Source organism: Apium graveolens, chromosome 9 (genome assembly GCF_009905375.1).
Source record: "Apium graveolens cultivar Ventura chromosome 9, ASM990537v1, whole genome shotgun sequence".
NCBI lineage: Eukaryota > Viridiplantae > Streptophyta > Magnoliopsida > Apiales > Apiaceae > Apium > Apium graveolens.
Window position 1 is genome coordinate 278,977,667 of NC_133655.1, and position 21,001 is coordinate 278,998,667.

At 33.6% G+C, this 21,001-nt stretch overlaps 3 protein-coding genes across 3 annotated transcripts; 1 reads left to right on the forward strand and 2 right to left on the reverse strand.

The window, feature by feature from the left end:
- Nucleotides 1-3,826: 3,826 nt before the first annotated feature.
- On the reverse strand, nucleotides 3,827-6,496 carry LOC141683019 (F-box protein CPR1-like). Its single transcript, XM_074487713.1, has 2 exons — nucleotides 4,903-6,496; nucleotides 3,827-4,136 (listed from the first exon to the last, which is right to left on the reverse strand). Exons 1-2 carry the CDS (start codon nucleotides 6,264-6,266, stop codon nucleotides 4,082-4,084), a joined length of 1,419 nt encoding a protein of 472 aa, XP_074343814.1. The 5' UTR covers nucleotides 6,267-6,496; the 3' UTR covers nucleotides 3,827-4,081.
- Nucleotides 6,497-11,271: 4,775 nt separating this feature from the next.
- Nucleotides 11,272-12,282, reverse strand: LOC141686419 (transcription termination factor MTERF8, chloroplastic-like). Its single transcript, XM_074491456.1, has one exon. It carries the CDS (start codon nucleotides 12,280-12,282, stop codon nucleotides 11,272-11,274), a length of 1,011 nt encoding a protein of 336 aa, XP_074347557.1.
- Nucleotides 12,283-12,554: 272 nt separating this feature from the next.
- Nucleotides 12,555-19,541, forward strand: LOC141684793 (uncharacterized). Its single transcript, XM_074489922.1, has 3 exons — nucleotides 12,555-12,709; nucleotides 18,224-18,333; nucleotides 19,026-19,541. The coding sequence occupies exons 2-3, from the start codon at nucleotides 18,237-18,239 to the stop codon at nucleotides 19,247-19,249; spliced, it is 321 nt and encodes a 106-aa protein (XP_074346023.1). The 5' UTR covers nucleotides 12,555-12,709; nucleotides 18,224-18,236; the 3' UTR covers nucleotides 19,250-19,541.
- Nucleotides 19,542-21,001: the final 1,460 nt, after the last annotated feature.

A 21,001-nucleotide genomic window follows, 5' to 3' on the forward strand; every position in this document is an offset into this window, starting at 1 on the left:
AATTTTGCAGGTATTGTATCTGCATTTCAGGTTATCTCTAATGCATCTCATAATTCTAATGCTTCATGGATTATAGACACAGGAGCTAGGGATCATATGGTTTATAATGAATCATTATTTTCTCAAATTTATGATGCTAAAATTCCTATCAAAATTTGTTTACCTGATGGCAATATTAAGAGTGTGACAAAAGTAGGAGATGTCATATAACTCCTAATATTACTCTTAAACATGTTCTATATGTTCCAGATTTCAAACATAACCTTTTATCTGTTGGAAAACTTCTTGAGCACAATTCTTTAGTAGCTCAATTTGACAAAGACACATATTCCTTTCAGGACCCTTTGAATAACACAATTCAGGCTGTTGGCACAAGAGCTGCTGGATTGTACAGATTTTCTTCACAAAATTCTACTTGTCCTCAAACCTTGTCTTTGTCTATGTTCAATTCCTGTTGTCATTCTACAACTATCCCTGATGTAAATATTTTTCATGCTAGGCTTGGGCATTTGTCAGTTGGAAAAATGCAGCATTTGAAAATGTTTACCACTGCAATGTTAAACAATTTTCATTGTGATTCTTGTATTCTTGCTAAGCATCATAAATTGTCTTTTAATGAATCAAATTCTAGAGCTCCTGCTGTTTTTCACATGTTGCATATAGATTTATGGGGTCCTTATAGAGTTCCTACTCCATCTGGTTGCAAATATTTTTTGACTATATTGGATGATCACAGTAGAGTAACCTCGACTCACTTGCTTGTTTCAAAAGATCAGGTTGCTCAGATTATATCTGCTTTTCTTGCCTATGTTTCTAATCATTTTGGAGCTACAGTTAAGCATATTAGAAGTGATAATGGTACAGAAATATTGAAGGAATTTTGTACTTCTCTTTTCCATTCAAAAGGCATAATACATAAGAGGAGTTTACCTGGTGTACCTCAACAAAATGGTAGAATTGAAAGGAAGCACAGACATCTTTTAGACACAGCTAGGGCTATCAGGTTACATGCCAATCTACCTTTTAAATTTTGGGGTGATTGTTTGTTATCTGCTACTTATTTGATAAACATGATGTCTAGTTCTGTTTTAGCATGGAAAATTCCCTATGAAATCTTAATGAAGAAACCACCTGATATTAGTAATTTGAGAATCATAGGTTGCTTGTGTTTTGCTGCTGAGAAATCCAATGACAAATTTGATAAGAGAGCTAGAAAATGTGTTCTTATTGGATATCCATATGCTCAAAAAGGGTATAAGCTATATGATTTAGACACTCATGATATCTTTCTTAGCAGAGATGTAATTTTTAAGGAAAATATCTTTCCTTTCAAGTTACAAAATACTTCTGATAACAATTCTTCAGTGTCTACATCTTCTTTACCACCAGTTAATCCTGCTAATATTGATGATATCATTTTTTCTGATTCTCCAAATCATACCTCTTCATCTATTTCTATTCCACAATTTCATGTTCCTTTGAATCAATCTACTAGTACTTCTGATTTTAGCAGAGATTCTCCAGCTTCTATTTCTCAATTTGAACATTTTCAAACTGAAGTTTTTCCTCAAAATGATGTTATTTTAAGGAGGTCTTCTAGAGTTTCTACTATGCCTAAGAAGTTTGATTCTTTTGTTTTGCATAAATCTGCACATGTTAACAGTGCTGATATAAATGACTATTATGTCAGTTTGAATAATGTGCTTAGTTCTCCAATAGAACCATCATGTTATAACATGGCTAAGGATGATCCAGTTTGGATTGCTGCAATGAAAGCAGAATTAAAGGCTTTAGAAGCAAATATTACTTGGGAGTTGACTACACTACCACCTGATAAGCATGTGATAGGTTGTAAATGGGTTTTTAAAACAAAATTTAATCCTGATGGTAGTGTGGAAAGATGCAAGGCTAGGTTGGTAGCAAGGGGTGATAAGCAGATCAAGGGTAAAGACTTTAAGCACACTTTTAGTCCTGTAGCAAAATTTACTACTGTCAGAACTTTGATAGCATTGGCTGCTGCTTATGGATGGCATTTGAAACAACTAGATATCAATAATGCATTTTTGCATGGATATCTTACTGAAGAAATATACATGATGCCACCACCTGGTTATTCTAAGGTTGGACCTGGTCTTGTTTGCAAATTAAGGAGATCCATATATGGTTTAAGACAGGCTTCCAGAGAATGGAATAAAGAATTGTCTGCTTATCTTATTAGTCAGAATTATGTGCAGTCTTCTCAAGATTATTCTTTGTTTATTAAGCAGAATGCCAATTCTTTTACCGCAATTGTGGTATATGTTGATGATTTACTGGTAACAGGAAATGATATTAAGGAGATAAATGATATCAAAGCTTTGCTTCATCAGAAGTTTACTATAAAAGATCTTGGTGATCTAAAATATTTCCTTGGCATAGAAGTTTTAAGAACTGAAGAAGGTATTCAGCTCAATCAAAGAAAGTACATTTTAGACTTGTTGGCAGAAACACATTTGACAGATTGTACAGCATCATCTTTTCCTTTGTCTAAAGGTTTGAATTTGAGCACCAAAGATGTGCCAAAATTACCTGATCCAGAAATCTATAGAAGGATCATTGGTAAATTGCTTTATCTCAATCTTACAAGACCTGACATATCATATGTCGTGCAACAATTTTCTCAATTTCTTCAAGATCCAGCACAACCTCATTATGATGCTGCTCTTCATGTTCTGAAATATTTGAAAGGAACTTTGAATACTGGACTTTTTTACAAGGCAAATTCTCCCTTGCATTTGACTGCATATTCAGATGCAGATTGGGGCACTTGTTCTTTTTCAGCAAAATCTCTGTCAGGATATGCAATTTTCTTAGGATCATCCCTTATTTCTTGGAAAACAAAGAAACAGAAAACTGTTTCTAAAAGCAGTGCAGAAGCTGAGTACAGAAGTATGAGCTATGCCACTTCTGAAATCATTTGGCTTGAAGGGCTTTTACAAGATTTGAAAATTCAAGTTCCTAAACCTATAAATCTTTACTGTGATAACACTTCAGCACAACACATTGTAGAGAACCAGATTTTTCAAGAGCGCACAAAGCATCTTAAGATTGATTGTCATTTCATCAGGGAATATGTGGCGTCTCAATTCATCAATATCACTCACATCAACACTTTTATGCAGTTGGTCGACATTCTCACCAAGCCACTGGATGCAGCTCATCATAAATTCTTAAGTGCCAAGCTAGGCCTTCAATTTGATCCACCATGAAGTCTAGCTTGAGGGGGGATATTGAAATATATTTATTTTTGATTTTCCAGCTGTAATTGCTTAGTTGTCATAGTTAGTTAGAGTTAGTTAGCTTTCTCTTTCTTACTTCATGTTGTATATAAACAAACTTCACAGCCTGTATTTTCAGATGAATACATATTTTTACATTTCTTATTCATTACTTCATGATAGAAGCTAAGACTGTAACTTCTTCTCACTTAGCACGTGCAACTCATACTGTGACGACGAAACCGTACCACCAAAACCCTCTTACTCCAATTATATATAGGATATAATATAATATAATGAGATCAGGATGAAGTTCAAAACACAAACATTGACAATACTAAATCTACCCATACAGCAAAATAGTATTCCCGCCATAAGATTATAAACACTTGACATATCTTTAATTGTGCATACATTTTCACTAAAATAGTATTCCGCCATAAGATTGGATCATTATACATATCTTTAGTTTTACATATATTTCCTAAAGTATTCAGTCATAAAAATGGAGTTTTGCGTACATTTCTAGCAAAATAGTATTCCATCATAAGATAGAAAACAATGCCAGCAAAATAGTAATCCCGCTATAAGATTAGAAACATTCATAAAATGGAGTTTTGCGTACATTTCTAGCAAAATAGTATTCCGTCATAAGATAAAAAACAATGCCAGCAAAATAGTAATTCCGCCATAAAATTAGAAACATGAAAGTCTGTGTACATTGCGTACATTTCCAGGCATGTAATTAATAAGCTACTATTGATACTAGTCATGTTGCATCCACAAGTCATCTAATGGCTTATCTCCTCCACATCTATACAGTTTCAGACTTCAATAAAACGCAGCACCAACTCGAAACCTTCCGACAGAAACTCATCCCTGCAAGTAGAAAGAAAATAAAGACAAGGTCATCCAAAGCAAACATTTTGAGAAAGTAGAAAACAGTTTAAGATATAAATATAATAGCAGAGACATTTCAACCAGTAGATAACAAAGATGCTTCGAATGTAATGACATGTTATACTTAACAAGGAAGTCTGTTAGCAGGAAAAATATTTTGACATGCACAATTTTGCAAGAAGCAACAGAAAAGACTAGCCATAAAAGACTTGTTTAACTAGATTTTTTTTTCATGAAAGGAAGCAATAAAATAGATGAAAGAAGAGGTTTCAATGGTGAATATACACATTGGTTTCCTAGTGTTTCATAGCTCAAATATGCTTCTAGTGTTCTTAATCCCTCTCAGTTTCAATTTTATATTTGAATCAAGTCTGTTACTTCCAGAAATATAAACATCTAATTAAGCAAAAATAGAGAATTATAATAGTAATATGGTATCACATTGGTTAATCCGTACACTATTTTCCATCACAAGAAATTAATAGCCTATCATGTTAGTGCTTCTAGAGTAGGCAGTACGTTTAACGAGTTTATGGCATCTTCATCTTTCATATATAATTAAATTGTTTTTTACTGATTTGAATATCACATGAAATTGATAGCCATATCTGTTAGCTGTTGTAAAGCAGGCAAAAGTTTGAAGATGCATGCCTACTTGAAGAAAGAAGCTTGTCGAACTGTTAAATTAAAAAGTGAAGGATCTAAAACCATTTTAAAAGAGACAACTGGAATTGAATGCACGTACCAATTCTTCTTTATAGGCTTCTTTTTCCTCTTTTTATCCTCTTTGGCCTCTTTCTCAAGAGGTTCCATTCCTTTAAGACAAACAAGGCTCTCAACATGACTGTAAGACTGGTACCAGAGAGTATTAGAAGCATCAAACTTAGCAGAGAGACTACTGGAACTAGGGTCATAAAAGAAAGTACTGCGGTGATCTGAATCACCCCCTTCCCATGTCTCCACTACAATCTGACCAGTGGTTAGGCACTGAGGCAGCCGCAACCCTTCTGCAACAATTGGCTGAGTGGTATATTTCTTGGTCCACAGACCACAGGTCTCATCAAGTACGTACACATCAACCAGGTGATTCGGGTCCTGCCCTGGGGAATAGATCAGGAGTGAAACAGAATCCAACAGATTCACGGGGTGGGCATCTGTCCTTTGGTTCTTCACATAATCTGGATATGGAATCTCCCTATGCATCCCAGTACGAGGATCAATTGCCCCCAAACCTTTATTTTCACGACCCCATACATGCCAATATGGTACACCCTTAATGACAAAGTTGCAATTCGGCAAACCAGGGCAGAATGGGATCAAAGCTCCGCCATTTATATCTTTCCAAGAATCTCGGTTAGCAGAATAAATCTCCACCCTTGACATGATATTTTCTTTCGACGATGGTGGATAAGAAACAGGGACAATCCTAATGATTTTATAATCATTAGCAACAGCATCAAAACCAATCCCTACAGATACAATCTCCCACATATCCAAAACCGTTTTCTTATCTGGCAGCTTAATAGTTTTGCAGCAATTCATCGCTGGGTTCCACAAAACACAAAACCTCCCCCACTCAACAAAATAACCCGAATCCGGATGTTGAGAATGCGACAAACAGACAATCCCATTAACCGAACCACAAAAAGCCATCTCCTTAAAGAAATTAGGGAAATTAAACTTTCTCGGATAATCTAACTTCCTAGGTTGACTTGGTTTAAGCACGTAAACATCATTCGGGGGCTCATCAACATTACGCAACAAACTCAAGGTCTTAGCTTTAAAATCAGTAGCATAAGCATGATACAATGTGTGCTTATTCAACAAGGCATTACAAGAAAGATGCATAGATATAAATCTTGGATCAAAAGTAAGAGCTAGCCAGGACTTGGAAACACACCTAAATGTTACCAGAGTCTTTACCGGGGTACGATAAAGAACTTCAAGAATCAGCTCATCAGGCAATGTTGTTCCAGAGAGTTCCTCAGCTACTGAAACAGATGCTGCTACTGTTCTTGTTCTTGTTGTTGTTGCTGTTGTTGAGTTATGGTGATGCTGAGCTCTGTTTGGCCTTTGATTTCTCCTCCCTCCTCTTCCTCTGTTCACCATTTTCGAAAAGTGTGGATTTTGAGTTGAGGGTTTATCTTGATAATGAAAATTTATATTAGAAATGTGGGTTTAGGGTTTATCTTAGAACTGAAAATTTAGGTTAGAAATTAGGGTTTAGGGTTTAGGGTTTATCTGAGAAATTGAAATGTGGGTTTTGGATTTTGCAGCTCAAGGTGAGACAGGCTGCAAGAAAAGTTACAAAACCCTAACTTCTTGAATGAGCTTCTGGTCACTTGTGGTTGTGGATATAACAGTGCTATTGGCTATTTTACTTTTCTTTTTGTTTTTAATTGGTGTTGCTAAATGAATCATATGCATTTGTCAGATACTATAGTTATTCAAATGTAAGAAAATTCAGAATATTGATATCTGTATATGGTTGTGGCTATATCTGAATTTGTGATTATTATTTTAAACAAGATTTTGAGATTTAACTAGACAAAAATACCAAAGTTTGCAATTACATTTTCGGTTTATAAAAATGTTTAGTTTACATATGGTTTATATACATGTACAACAGAAGGGGCAGGTGACAATCTTTCAGTGATAAAAGAAGACATCATATTATCTGACCTCTGAAACAGATGCTGCTAGTGTTGTTAATTTGTTATATTTTTTTACTAATTAAATATATCCACACACCCGTTGACATGGATTGCACTCTTCATCGCGTAAAGGATACAAGGGAGATAACGCTAGATCGAGGTGTGGATCATTACATTATCATATGGAACAAACATACAATTATTTTCTAGGATCTTTGTTCCAATCGCCAATGGCATTACAAATGTAAATGTAGCAAAACTATTTATTACATTGTTATTTGCATAAAGCCGCAATGTAACATAGTTCTGGTAGTTCATAGTATAACAAAATGAAGAACCAGATCTCAACAGATAAGAATATAGGAATCCTAGAAGAGTTTACAAAATTTTAACACAGTATCAGAATATTTGAACTGACCATCAAAACTCAATAGCATGATTTAAATTGACACTCAGGCTTATCATTCTCCATATACAGGCAGCAACATGCAGGAAAATAACATTGAAGGGTTAAAACTATCTCCCAATAGCCAAATGATGGATAAAAAAGACCCATTTGGGATCCTCATCTCTTGTAACATGGCACAACCAGCAGTATTCCGCAGCGAAGAACACAAACGAAACAGAGATCTGTACAGAGTTTCATATTCAGGACAGTGAGAAGGAAGCACGTGTAATCAATTTAAGTAAACATTTAAACATTGTTGGCTGCATCTAGGAATGACCCGCTAACCTTTCTAACATTTGATCGATGAATATATATAAAATTTGGAATAAGACACTAGTTCAGAAAAAATATATATAACAAGGTTCAGTGATTGTAAATTTTACAGTTCCAAAAAAATAGAATATAAAATGTCTAAAGCATAAGAAAATGTATAATATCACAGAAGCTACTCAAGCATGTAGCGGTGTGAATTTAGCCAGATGCTTACACATAGACCATTTTGAGCTAGTGCGCTTACAATGGTTCCTCGATGTCCCTCGAGCGATTTACTTGACTAATTTGGGTGATAAACAATTACCAATGCGTGATAACCATATTCCTTTACCAGAGAGAAAATGTATCATCTGAAGGAAACAAAGGGTACCAAATTGTACTAGTATAATCACGGTTATGATGACAAATTAAGTGTATGTCAAATCAGCACATTCAAACACATGAACCCAGCTTCAAATTCTCAGTTGGTGCAAAGTTGTTTAAGCTTCAAACATGACAGCAGTTGTAATATGACACAAATTAATAACAATACTTACAACATATTATTATCATAACTTCAAAAATTGCATAGATATACGAGGAAAACATCAAGGATCAAATATTACCTAAAAAAATACAGATACTGAACAACTTAACATTCTCTATAGGTATCCTACTACCATTTGCTTAAAGGAGTTTGAGAATATAATGAAAAAGACAAGAGAGAAACCCATCCCACTCCATGGTTTAAATAATTACAAAAAAGAAATCGTTAGAATATTATTTCCCAAAGCATTCATTTTAAAACAGGTAAAGCTGATACAAGTCATTGTTAGTTTGATTCTCCAAGATAATGATAGGATCTTGTTACATTAACCAAGTACAAAACCTTAGTTGGTACTTGGTAATCTTCATGCTATTCGTCATGCTAAATTCTTCTAATAGGCAAAAAAAACAATCCATTCAACATCAAGCCTATTGCAGTGGACTTTACAATTTTAAAGCAGTGGATTATACAATTTTTTAAATAGTAGCTGCTAAACTTCAGATTTCTAACAGCATAGGAGGCCAAAAAAATCTTCGCACCTGCATTACACAGTTACATGACCTGTAGCTTTTTCAGATTTGCTTGCATACAACTGAAGCACTTCCGGAAATTCTGCAGAATACTTAGCCACAAAATTTTCTACAAATCGACTTTCAAGCGATACTATAACAGTACTTAAGGGTAAGTCCTCTGATACCACCCCCTTTGACATCAAAAACCGAATAACCAAACAGCGTGGCACAGTCCAATTCTCCAAACTATGCATGACAACAGCAGGACAACACGAAATCTTCGATACCTTCCACCCCATTTTGTTAACCAAAAAATCCATCACCTGATTAACCTTTTTCTCAGAAACTGCCATAATTTGTGGCTGCCTCATAAAAGCAGAGAGAATCTCATCATCCGACCAACCCCACTTCTTATAATGATCCCATTTCCGCTTCCACACTGTTTCACTCAACCCATTCTTCACATGAAACGCCGTAACAAACTTACTCTTCCTCGGTTCAAAACCCATATCCCTAACCTCCTCCGCCACCATTTTAAACCTCTCAACATTTTGCATCATAGTCCTCGGTTGAATCTTCAACATCCCCGCAATCCTATAATCCGGCACTCCATAACTCCGCAACAACTCAATATTAGGCCTTAAATTTTTTTCACAATCTTGCTTAAACAACCAAGTAGACCTCTTAACCGCAGCAACAACACTCTCATTATCTTTCAAAATGCTCTTTAAATACTCATAAGACGGCACTATCTGTTTCTTAATATTCCGCTTCATAATCTCGGGGTCTAATTCAAGTATATAACAAACATCATTCGACGAAAACCCGTTATTCCTAAAAAACTCCAACATGGGCTTAACAGTTTTCTCTCTATTCAAAGTTAATAGCAATGGACTCTCACTAAACAAGCTAGAAACTTGGGACTGACTAAATCCACAACTCTCGAAAATCGACACGAAGGACTTATACCTCCTATCAATAATATCAGCCCTCACATTCTTTGAGAAAGAGCTTTGGTTCAAGATAGATAAATTGCGTGACTTTAAAGTTTGAGTAACACAGTTAATGAGTGAATTTCTGTAAATATAAGTAAGCATTTTGTGATTAAACAAAAAGGGCATTCTTGAATTGCGTAAAGTACCAACCTTTGAAGCTTTTCTTGATTCTTGAGGCAATCCACTGGGCTCTGCAATTTTCTTGGCTTGATAATCTGTGTATACTGGTTTTGAGACCCAAACCCTAATTTTGTTGGGTCGAAGCAAATTATACCCGGGTAAATTTGAAAAAAAGGACAAAAATATCCATTTAAAAAAAAAAAATTAACCAAAATAGTTTGCCTATTGAATTATCCCAATTTGTATAATATATTTCACCCTTAGTTGGATTGGATATTTCATATATGTAATACTTAGTTAGGATCTACTCCGCTGATAGGTAGGTATTCATCGGCTAAAACTTTTCAGAAATCGGTCATTTTTATTAATTTTATATATAAATAGGCTAAACTAGTCCTTAAACAGATAAATTTTTGGATAAGTGATATTATAATTTTTTTAAAATGACAAGAAAAAACAATTTTTTTACTAGAAGTGACAAAGTAATTTAGAATATGGTATACATATTTTAAATTTTTTTAAATGAATTCTGCTGGACGAGCAAAAAGATAATTGTTCTCAATAGAAAAAATTACTAATTCTTTTTATTTATCTTCTTCGAAGTGATAAACATTACCGAAGGTAGAATATGAAAAAAAGAATTATTTATTTATCTTCTTACAAAGTTGCTCGTTGCAGTCGAATCAAGGAAAAAAATTACAAAAATATAAATATGATCCGTAATATGTTTTTTAACAAAATTGTAAAAAAACAATCTAAAAACCAGCCGTTATTTTGATCAGATTATGTCAATATGGTCACATTGTTTATTCCTGATAGATGATATGTGCCTTTGTTATTTATTTTTTTCATTATTTTCACCCCACATGTTTTTATAGAATGGGAAAAAAATCTTAAAGATGTTTGATGTTTTTCAATTTGAAGTCATATTGCAACAGAGTTTTGATACTAATTCATGTTAGTTTAATTTACCAAACCAAACATACCGGTATATCATGTTTATCGCGGGGATAAAAAAATAAGTAAAAGAATTGCTATTATTTTATATGCCTGTGCCACTTTGTTTGTTTAGTACCAAAAACCAATACTGAGTCATAACTGATCATCAAATACAGCTAACAAATGCAATTGTTGCTTAAGCTCTAGCAAAAGTTTTCAAAATTTTTGCCTAAACATCTCACACAAACAAATTGTCTACATATCAAGGATTCAAGGATTATTTTTGGTTGCATTTGAGACAAGATTCATACAAGTCATGACTACAATGTCAATGATCCATCATATACTACTAACCAACAGAATGCTGACCAAAATGTATCCAACCAACAAGTTAACATTCTTGAACAATGTAAGCTTACTGTAAAGATACACGGATAACTAGTTCCTAACAAGTTATTTTAACCGGAATGCTTGTCTGATTCTCCGCTGCAAGGGACCCTGTACTGTAACTTACACAGACAAGGTAAACATTCTTTGTTGGTATTCCTAATGATGTCCGACTCGTTAAATTCTTTTGGTAGAGCAAGAACAAATTCTGATCCATTCAACAATAAGCAATCTGATGGACATCGACGTCACCTACACTTTCACTTTCCTGTATACAACTTGAGCACTTCCGGATATTCCAAACAATATTTATCCACATACCTTTCTTTAAATCGATTTTCCATTGGTACTATAACCCTGCTCAAGGTTATGTCCTTCTTCAACACTAAACCCTTCGACAACAAAAACTGAACCACAAAACACCGTGGCATAGTCCAATTCTCAAAGCTATGCATAATGACAATAGGACACGACCAAACCTCCGATGCACTCCATCCCATTTTCTTAATCAAAAACTCAAACAGGTGCTCCACCTTCTCCTCCGAAGCAACAAGAACACCAGGCTGCTTCCTAAAAGCCGAAAGAATTTCGTCATCCGTCCAACCCCACTTCCTATACATATCCCACTTCCGCTCTCGAGTTTCTTTGCTTAATCCAATAACCACAGTAAAAGCCCGTAAAAAATGACTCTTAACCGGCTCAAACCCCATTTCAAGAATCTCCCTAACAATCATCTTAAACCTCTCACTATCCAACATCAACGCCCTCGGTTGATACCTCAGAAACCTCTCAATCCTATACTCCGGAACCCCATAATCCCGCAACACTCCAATATTAGGTTCCATATTAGACTTAAAATTATGCTTAAGTACCCAAGTACACCTCTTAACAATGCCAATAAAACTCTCATTATCTCTAGCTACACTCTTCAAAAACTCGCAACAAGGTATAATCTGATTCTTAATACTCCTCCTCAAGATTTCGATATCCGAAAGAAGTATATGAAAAATATCATCAGCAGAAAACCCATAAGAACTAAACAACTCCAATTTTGGCCTAATAATTTTATCCTCATTTATAGATAAAATTGAAGGTCTTTTACTCAAAAGACTAGTAATTTGAGGCTCAGTAAATCCATAGTTCTTGAAAAGACTCACAGTAGAATCATTTTTAACAGAAAAATAACGTGCATTCAAGAAACTCAAATGGGGTGTTTTTAAAGAAACATTAGCAATGTTCTTGATTAAATTCTTGCATATATAGCTATACATCTTGTAATTAATCAAAAGGGGTTGTTCAAAAAGTGAAAAAGTACCGATCTTTGAAGCTTTGCCGGAGTAATTCGCCGGGAAATTAATGGTTCTTGAAACCCTAGCTGAAAAATTGTGAATGAAAAAAGTTGTAATAATTGTATAAATGTAAAAGTTAAAAAGATCCTTTTGGGCTTTTTTAGTGGGCCAGTTTTTGGGCTTCTCTTGGGCTAATGGGCCTTAAATGTTGTAATGGAAGAGGTTTTGTTGTTATTTAAGTCTCAAGATCTAATCTTTTTTATTTTTTTTCTGCTGCTACTGAAAGAGACAGAGGAGCTTTGAACAGGGATTCTTGATTCTTCATAATACATACATATATTGTTATATTGGAGGTGCTGTATTGAAGCTGGTTTACAGATTGGAGTTTAAATCTTGATTCTTGAACGAGGTAATGACTTATGTTTTGTGTTAATTTTTGTATGTATAGTACTTCTTTATATTATTAAAATTGCTTATAGTGTAGAAAATTAGCTTATTTAGCAGTTCTGCAACATGGGTTTGATAGTTTTTACTTTGTTGAATGATAATAGTAGTAGGCTTTCACTGAACAACCTGGAAATTGGGCTTCTATTGACATAACAGATTTATGACTTCTATTGCTTTAAGATAGACAAATGGGGTGACTTTAAAGATGTATTCACACTGTTAATAAGTGGATTTTGGTATATATAACAAAAAATTGTGTGATCAAAATAAAATGGTACATCTTGATATGCATAAAGTACCAATCTTTGAAGCTTTATTCGAGCCTAGATGTAAGTCACTGCACTTTCTTTCACTTCAAATTATGAACTGGTTTTGATAACCAAACCCTAATTTTGGTAGATGAAGAAGAAACTATATTTGATGTTACGCTATTTAGAAAATTTTCGGGTTAGACTGTCCGGGCTCTTATACACATTATCTGAGTTTCCTTTTAATGCTGTAAATCGGTAAGTATGTAAGTAACAGAAAATAAATATCATTACTTAATAATTGAGAATATTTTTTTTGCTAAATAAAGAGTGATACCAAAAGAGGGAGTGGAAAAAATTAAAATAGAGACAGTGATGAAGAAAGTTAATCAGTAGTCGATTTTAACAAAAACAATTAAAAAATAAATAACATTGTGAAATTTATTTGAAGCTTTTCCGGAGTAATTTACGGTAAAATGAGCATTTCTTTGTAACCTTTCCAGGGGAATGTGAGGAAAAGGGGACAATATTGTATTTTTAATTGTATCGTACAGACAAAGTTTGTCCTTTTGGGAATGGACTTGCATTAGGTCTTACTTGGGCTTATGGGCCTAATAAGTTAGAATCCAATTGAGATTATTGTGATTGAAGATTTAAAAGTTTTTATGCTGCAGCTACTGAGAGAAACAGAGAAGAAAATTTTTTTACTGGACTTTGTATAGGTAGATCAGATTTAAATGTTTTTATGCTGCAGCTACTGAGAGACAGAGAAGAAAAAGTTTTTACTGGACTTTGTATAGGTAGATCGAGTGACCAGAGTTCAGTTATGTCTATCCAACTTAGATTTTTCAGTGTCCTCTATAAAATTGATTCTGATAAGTTGACAATACGTTGTATGTACAAATTTAGCAGTAGTATTTTGCTGGAAAATGCATTATTTGTAGGCTGGAGTTAGGTGGGTGCAAAAGATTGTATATATACATTGGTAGCTGGAACTGGGCAAGTTGGGGTTTCTATTCATGCATGTAATTGGGATTTTCAGTAGATTTCAGACTAAACTTGTAGTTACATTGAAAAAACATTGCTCGATAAATATTTTAGTAAATACTAGCTTAAAACCCGTGCGATGCACGGACTTTTTTTAACGGTTTTAATGTTGTATGATATTTTAATTTAATTTTAGTTGAAATTTTTTAATGTATAACATTTATTGGAATTAAATTGATCATGTTTTATAGTTGCAAAGGGTAATTGGGTCGGTTGTTTATTAATATATATTATAACATTATTATTTATTTTGTTAACTGGACTTGTCCATGTTATTTTTGCAAAAGAAGGGGGGCTTAGTTAGGTTAAATAGAAAAGGTATATTATTTTAGCTGAAAAGGATAATTGATTATTGTATTATTATTTTATTAAATATACCTGCCCGTGATATTTTCGGGGAAGGAAGTGTTTTAATTGAAATAAATATAAAAGGTAACGTGTTTTTGTTAAAAAGGATAATTAAATTTTTAGTTGAAAAGGTAATTGATTAATTATTAGTAATAAATAATATTGATATTATTAATAAATAATCAAAACTTAAACTTTTGATATATAGATTTTGATATAATAAAATAGATGGTATAAAATAATATAGATAAATAAGTATAGGAAAGGGTTTTAAATCTATACTATATTATAATAGCCGGAATAGAGATAATTTGGTTCAACGGTTTAGTTCAACGATAATTCCCTAATTTTGATTATTACAAAAATAGATAAATAGTGTTATATATCTAATAAACTACTAAATTATTAAACTACTACTAAATATAGTATACTTATCCTACTAAACTACGAATACAACTTATCCTATTATTAAAAAATATAAATAATAGTGTTACATATCTGCTAAACTATTAAATTGTTAAAATACTAGAAATAGTCTATTTATTCTACTAAATTACGACCACATGTTATTCTATTATTTTTATTATAAATTTATAATCATTATATATTTATATAAATATTTTAAAAATATAATATAACTTGATAAATAAAAATTTAAAATATTAATGAAAACCCGTGCATCGCACGGGATTTATGCTAGTATAAATATAATAATAAAACCGTAGTACACCAGACTTGGGCTGTGTGATTAAGATGGCAACTTGGCCCATATGCGCACGTATTGTACCATTATACATCTGTATACTCAAAGAAGTGTGTAGGATCAGGGATTTTATTTGGGTTCAGACTGCTCCTCTTTTTTTATCACCGGATGCCCTTTCTTGCCTAGTTGCCAAATTTTTGTAAAATTAAATATTATTCTAAATCCATAAGAAGTTTAAGTAAGGGTAATTCGGTAAAATCAGCATGTACCAAAAAATAGGTACCGACGCCAAACTTTCAATGTTTCGTTTATTATATAGATGGTATAGATAGTATAGATAGATCTAGATACAAATTGAATTTCATGTTTGGGAGTCCTAGTCCCTAGATCAGGATTATGGTATATGTTCAACTGTAGGCACTTTTTTTTTAACATTAAACTTTGGTCCGTATATTTGGAGTTCTGGACAAAACCACACCTGGAGCTAGAACAGATAATTCTACATCAATAGGATTATCTAGTAGCATCAAATAAGCATAGGAACAAACCTAGTTGTGGCTCAAAATTAATCAAATTCTTTGTTCTATACTTGATGCAAGATCGATTTCCGGAGCAATTTTTTGCAGGAACCATCCCAAAAGTTATAACAAAACTTGTGAGGTTGGGATCTTCCACTGTTGGATTCCTAGTAGAAATGGCATTGACCATTAACAATTGCCCTTAAACTCTACCTTTGTCTTCTAGATTGACTCCCGGTCAAAGTCTTTGGTTTAATCACAGAGTTGTGGTTCTACTTTCTGCGGTAGGGAACTGCCAGCTCCAAGAATACTTAAATAAACATTTAAAGAGAATAATTTTGGCAGCATTTTGTGTTTTACTCCCCGTTTCCTGTTTTCAAGCATCTCAGTTGGCACAATGGTGTCTGATTACAAATTATGTTCTCCTACTAATAATGCATAAAGATTATCTTTACATATATCATTTTCCGTAAGCCATAACCTAATTGAAGGTTAAGGGGTACCCATACAGCTATCGGCCTACGGTCATAAGATAGGATTTTGTTGCTCACTTTTCTAAAGCCTTTCACAATGTCCATCCAATTATTTACTGTTGCATCAATAGAATCTAGTAATAACTACTCATATAAAAAACTAACAAATGGATACTTAACTGCAAGTCTGCAATCAATATCGGGATAAGTGTTGCAGGTTTACATGAGTTCAAATATTGATCCAAATATATCCTGAAGAATAGAGAAACTATGGTAGCTATTTTGTATCAGTCATTACATGCAATATAGTGTGACAATATATGTTTTACATGTAGGAAATCTCTGCTAAATGAGTTGCATCTTAAGTTGTTGTGCAACATACAACATGCCAATTTTCTGCAATCTTAGTATGGTAATCTGCAGTTGTTTCAACTTTATGTGATTTTTTGAGAATGTTTGTGCAAGCACACGAATGTTTGTGCGAGCACAAGAGGAAAACAACAAGCAGATTGAGCTTGAAAAAAAGAAAGCTCAGAACGAAGAGGAGAACGACAAGAAGTCGAGTGCTACTATAAAAAGACCAGGCATGGAAACTATGAAGTCCAAGGAGTGTAGTAAACAATTGATTAAAACTTAATCGTGACACGATTAGGTAACATGATGAAATCTACAAGTTGTAAATTGACAGATACAAGCTGTAATCTCAGTTATAAGGTAGGAACAGAAAGACCTCGGAAGTATGACCATATAAATTATAAGTTTAAAGGATAAATTAACAAGACAATGTGTAGACTTGTAGGATAATTCAAGTCACATTTTCTTGTTAGTTGGGCAATGTTTGGTGGGGTTTACTATACATATTCGGCAGGTTTTACCAAGAGACACTAGACAAATTAAGTAGAATATACCGAATCATCAAGAGAAAAACTTGAAAATCAACAGTGAATAAGTTTTACCAGTAAGTTTAACTCATTGCACTCGGGAAATAATTTATTGCATGTTGCATTTACTTCAAAATAGTTAGTAGACTCCACGTTATATGATGTCTATGCACGTGTGACTCTTTTCTTTTGAATCTGATAAGTTGAAAATACATTGTATGCACAAATTTAGCCTTACCATTTTGATGATATTCACACTATTTGTAGGATGGAGTTGGGTGGAGTGCAAAAGATTAAAGTTATTGTGAAATATAGTAGTTTTAGTTATTGAAGTTTTTGGTTGAGGCAGTAATCGTAAGTTTGCGTAATTGGTAGTCTAAGCCATCCCTGATGTTCGATTACTGGCATATAATGTTAATATCGACATTCAACAACCGGTTAAACGGTGATATTGTTGTTCTGATGATTGCCCTTTCAACAAAGCATTAATTATGCACTTGTAGGAAGGACCCTCTATTAGTTGAGCAATGGTGACGTCTCTAGTCCACGTGGGATATTTGTTTTTTGACGAAGCAAACTCACTCTGAGTTTTACCATGAATTCAGATATGGACAGATGTAAATTGAACTATATTTGACTTGCGGTTTTTATTGACAATATTAGGAGGTCATATTTCCCTTTGCATCATACGTAAGTGAATATTTATACTGTTCCATTTTATCTCAACTAAGTGGGTAGCACGAGCCACTGCTCAATGTTCAACTCCCAATCCCTTGCCATCTCTTTAAACATCTACCTACACCATCTTATATACCTAATAGGCATATGATTTGCTCCATTTTTTTAATTAATATCTTTTATCTGTATGCGGTGTGTGGGTAATCCCTGTAGTTATCTTGTTCTTTGGCCACAAAATTAACTTACTACTTACATAGATTTCAATTTATTTGGTCTAGCAATATGATATGAAGGCTTGTTTGCCCGACCCCCATTAGACTTTTGTTGCGGTTATTAGTGCTAATCAACTTCTTGAACTTGATGGCATGCACATGTGAGAAATTGTCCTCTGCTGTTTAGACGATTAAAATCATGCACAAGCATAGGCACTTCTAAGTAATCATCTGACCACGACTTTACATTTGTTACATATTTATATCTTATTTTTAGCGAGGAAGTAGGGTGTAAGTCTTATAGTTCTGCGCCTTTTTATATTTTATTCAGGTATCAACCCAAACTCTAATATCTTCTTTCTTTGTAGGCTGGACATTTTAATGGCAGGAGTAATGGAGAAGTTTATTATTGCATCAATGTTTATGTGGATAGTTCCGGTTGCTATTTTGTATGGTTTTAACCATGGATTGTTCCCAGGTTGGTCTTTGTTCTGGTCTTTCACTTCTTGTATCAGAGCCGCAGTGACATATTTAGAGTATTGTGAGATTTCACTTAAAATATTGGTTCATCTCTTTCACTTAGCAGTAATATGTGTGACTAGACGTAACTTACATCATAGGTAGAGATATGATTTGTGGTTTATATTAGTTGAATATGTGAGTTCAGATTTACATTATTGTAACTTACATCATAGGTAGAGATATGATTTGTAGTTTATATTAGTTGAATATCTTAGTTCAGATTTACATTATTGTATAGAATGAATTAATAAAAGAAGTTATCCGACTTCGTTAAATTGTTGAATAAATTAGTTATCCTCTGGCCCTTGAAAAGGTAGTATAAATTGTGCTATGTAAATTAGGTGGTTCACAGACTTAACCCTTTGGATGGGTACTCAGCTGCTAGTTAACATCAACTTCATGTATCAATTTGTTCATCACATTCAGACACACTGAAATGGAGATCTAGCAACCTAAGATGAAAAAAAATCGTGAAAGTGCTCAATCTGAATAGTGATGACAAGATTAAGTGGAAATTTAAAATTTTATAACGAAGTATTTGGTGAAGGTTATAAAATGTGATCTATTTGCCTCTTGTTTATGAAATAGCAATCAACATGTATATGTTATTTCTGTTGTTCTTACTAATTACCTTCCATTTTGTTACAGGTAGTAGTGATCTATCATCTTCATCATTGACTCTGTTAAGTGGGTTCCTTGCTGTCATATCAGTTAATGTCGTAATTGTTTTCTACATATGTTTGGCAATGAGAGAACCAGTGCAAAAACATGAGCCAGATCCAAAATTTCTTTCGGAGGCGACTGCAAGTGTCAAACAATTTAAACCTGTTGAAACTGGGGAATCTTCATCCACCCATAAAAAAGAAGAGTAGGATACTTGGCTTTAAATAAGGCTCTCGGCTTCTTGAAAAGTTAATTCATCCAACTCTAAAATGTCTAGTTGACAAAGGCAAGCTGGAACCATCGCACTTTCTAGCACAACTGTGTTGAAGGTTGCTAGTCATCATTTTTGTAATTTATGTATGAGTGTTATATTTAGTCCTTGTACAGATTTGGTATCTTAACCCCAAACATTTGATATGGCTGATGTAAGATTCTCGGGTGTAATGATATATTAGAAGATGTTTAAGATTTATAAAAAAAATATGTCTTCGAATTGTTTAATGAACTTGACTATTTATGTAAGAATTCGAATCAAATTCCAGATTTTAAATGAAATTGCGTCTGTTCTGAACATCAAGATATTATAGGGTTACGGTATCATGAATCCCACAATAATACTGTAGAGAGTTCCCGAAAACGTTCTCAGATGGATTTCTCGCACAATTATATGAATCCCACAATGATACGAATCCCAGAAATTAAAAATAAATTGTGATCTTTTTTCAGATATATAACATTACTCTATCGTGTATTAGGAAACTCAAATAGTTGGAGAATGATTAACAATTATAAAGATTGTAAAAAATTGCTGGTACTATTTGGTAATCGGTCTAATCAGGCCGAAATTACAACTTCATTCGAGATTCGAATATCAAAATATTTTCTAAAATGGAAAATAATAAATATTCTTGAAGTTGTACTTCCATTCTTAGAGTTAATAGCCAAAGATTAAAGAACTTACCATTCTTTTACGAATAAACTTCTGAATAATAACCCACTTACGAACTCATAATAATTCTATAAACTCAGAAACAATCTCAAGGGTTTTCATCATCACCTACATATACTACAGTGCTGTGCAGACAATTCTATTAAACTGATAGGAGTCCTGTATTATATTAATCTTTTGGTGGCTTTTAGATGATAGATTCTTAACAGTCAGGAAGTTAGTCTTCTAGGGTAAGTATGGTAATTTAACTTTTTTCTTGATTATTGATTTGCTTTGGTCATTATAACATGCACATTTCAATTGCTCAGAGTGACCAAAATAAGCCAAAAGATTAGAGGTTTACATGTTATTATGTTAAGTTATTAGTTCTCCTAAAAACTTAAGGTGTTAGAAAGCTGGATTTCTAGGATCATATCATATTATCAACATATCATGTCTTGAAACTGATTTACTAAATAGAATAGCTTGGTTGCCCTCTTATAGGCAGACGATCGAGAACATGCAGCGTGGGTATATATGTGAGGACACTGTAAATTAATTTTGATTTAAGACCCCCTAAACTTCAGGGATGGACCTTTTAAATATACATATTGAATGATTATGTGCTACATACTTTCTTGGCACTGCAGTTGTTTACATAGATGAAATGCACACTCATATTTTCAATTGTGAATTGTGTATCTATCAGTTTTATGTTTATGCTGTGAAATTTGTGCATCTGCAGGGGCGGATCCAGGAATTTTTGTTTAGGGGAACACCGGGCAAATTTTGAGGAGACACCTTAATATTTTTGAATATTGAGGTGGCACTTTCGTATATTTTCAAAAAAACATAATGGTGAAAAAATGTAAAATTTGATTTTATAGGGGAAACGTGTCCCCCCCCCCGGTGCCCCTTACTAGTTCCTCCCCTGTCTCTGTATGTGTTATTATTATGCATAAACTCTATTTCTCTGCATGTATGCGCGATGTGTATATTTATTTCTATTGTTTGTATATGCCTCTGCCTATTT

Coding starts and splice junctions, on each gene's coding strand:
- LOC141684793 (XM_074489922.1), top strand. CDS start 18,237: ATGGCAGGAGTAATGGAGAAGTTTATTATTGCATCAATGTTTATGTGG. Junction 18,334..19,025: donor TAACCATGGATTGTTCCCAG/GTTGGTCTTTGT, acceptor ATTTTGTTACAG/GTAGTAGTGATCTATCATCT.
- LOC141686419 (XM_074491456.1), bottom strand. CDS start 12,282: ATGTATAGCTATATATGCAAGAATTTAATCAAGAACATTGCTAATGTT.
- LOC141683019 (XM_074487713.1), bottom strand. CDS start 6,266: ATGGTGAACAGAGGAAGAGGAGGGAGGAGAAATCAAAGGCCAAACAGA. Junction 4,137..4,902: donor AAGCCTATAAAGAAGAATTG/GTACGTGCATTC, acceptor TTCTACTTGCAG/GGATGAGTTTCTGTCGGAAG.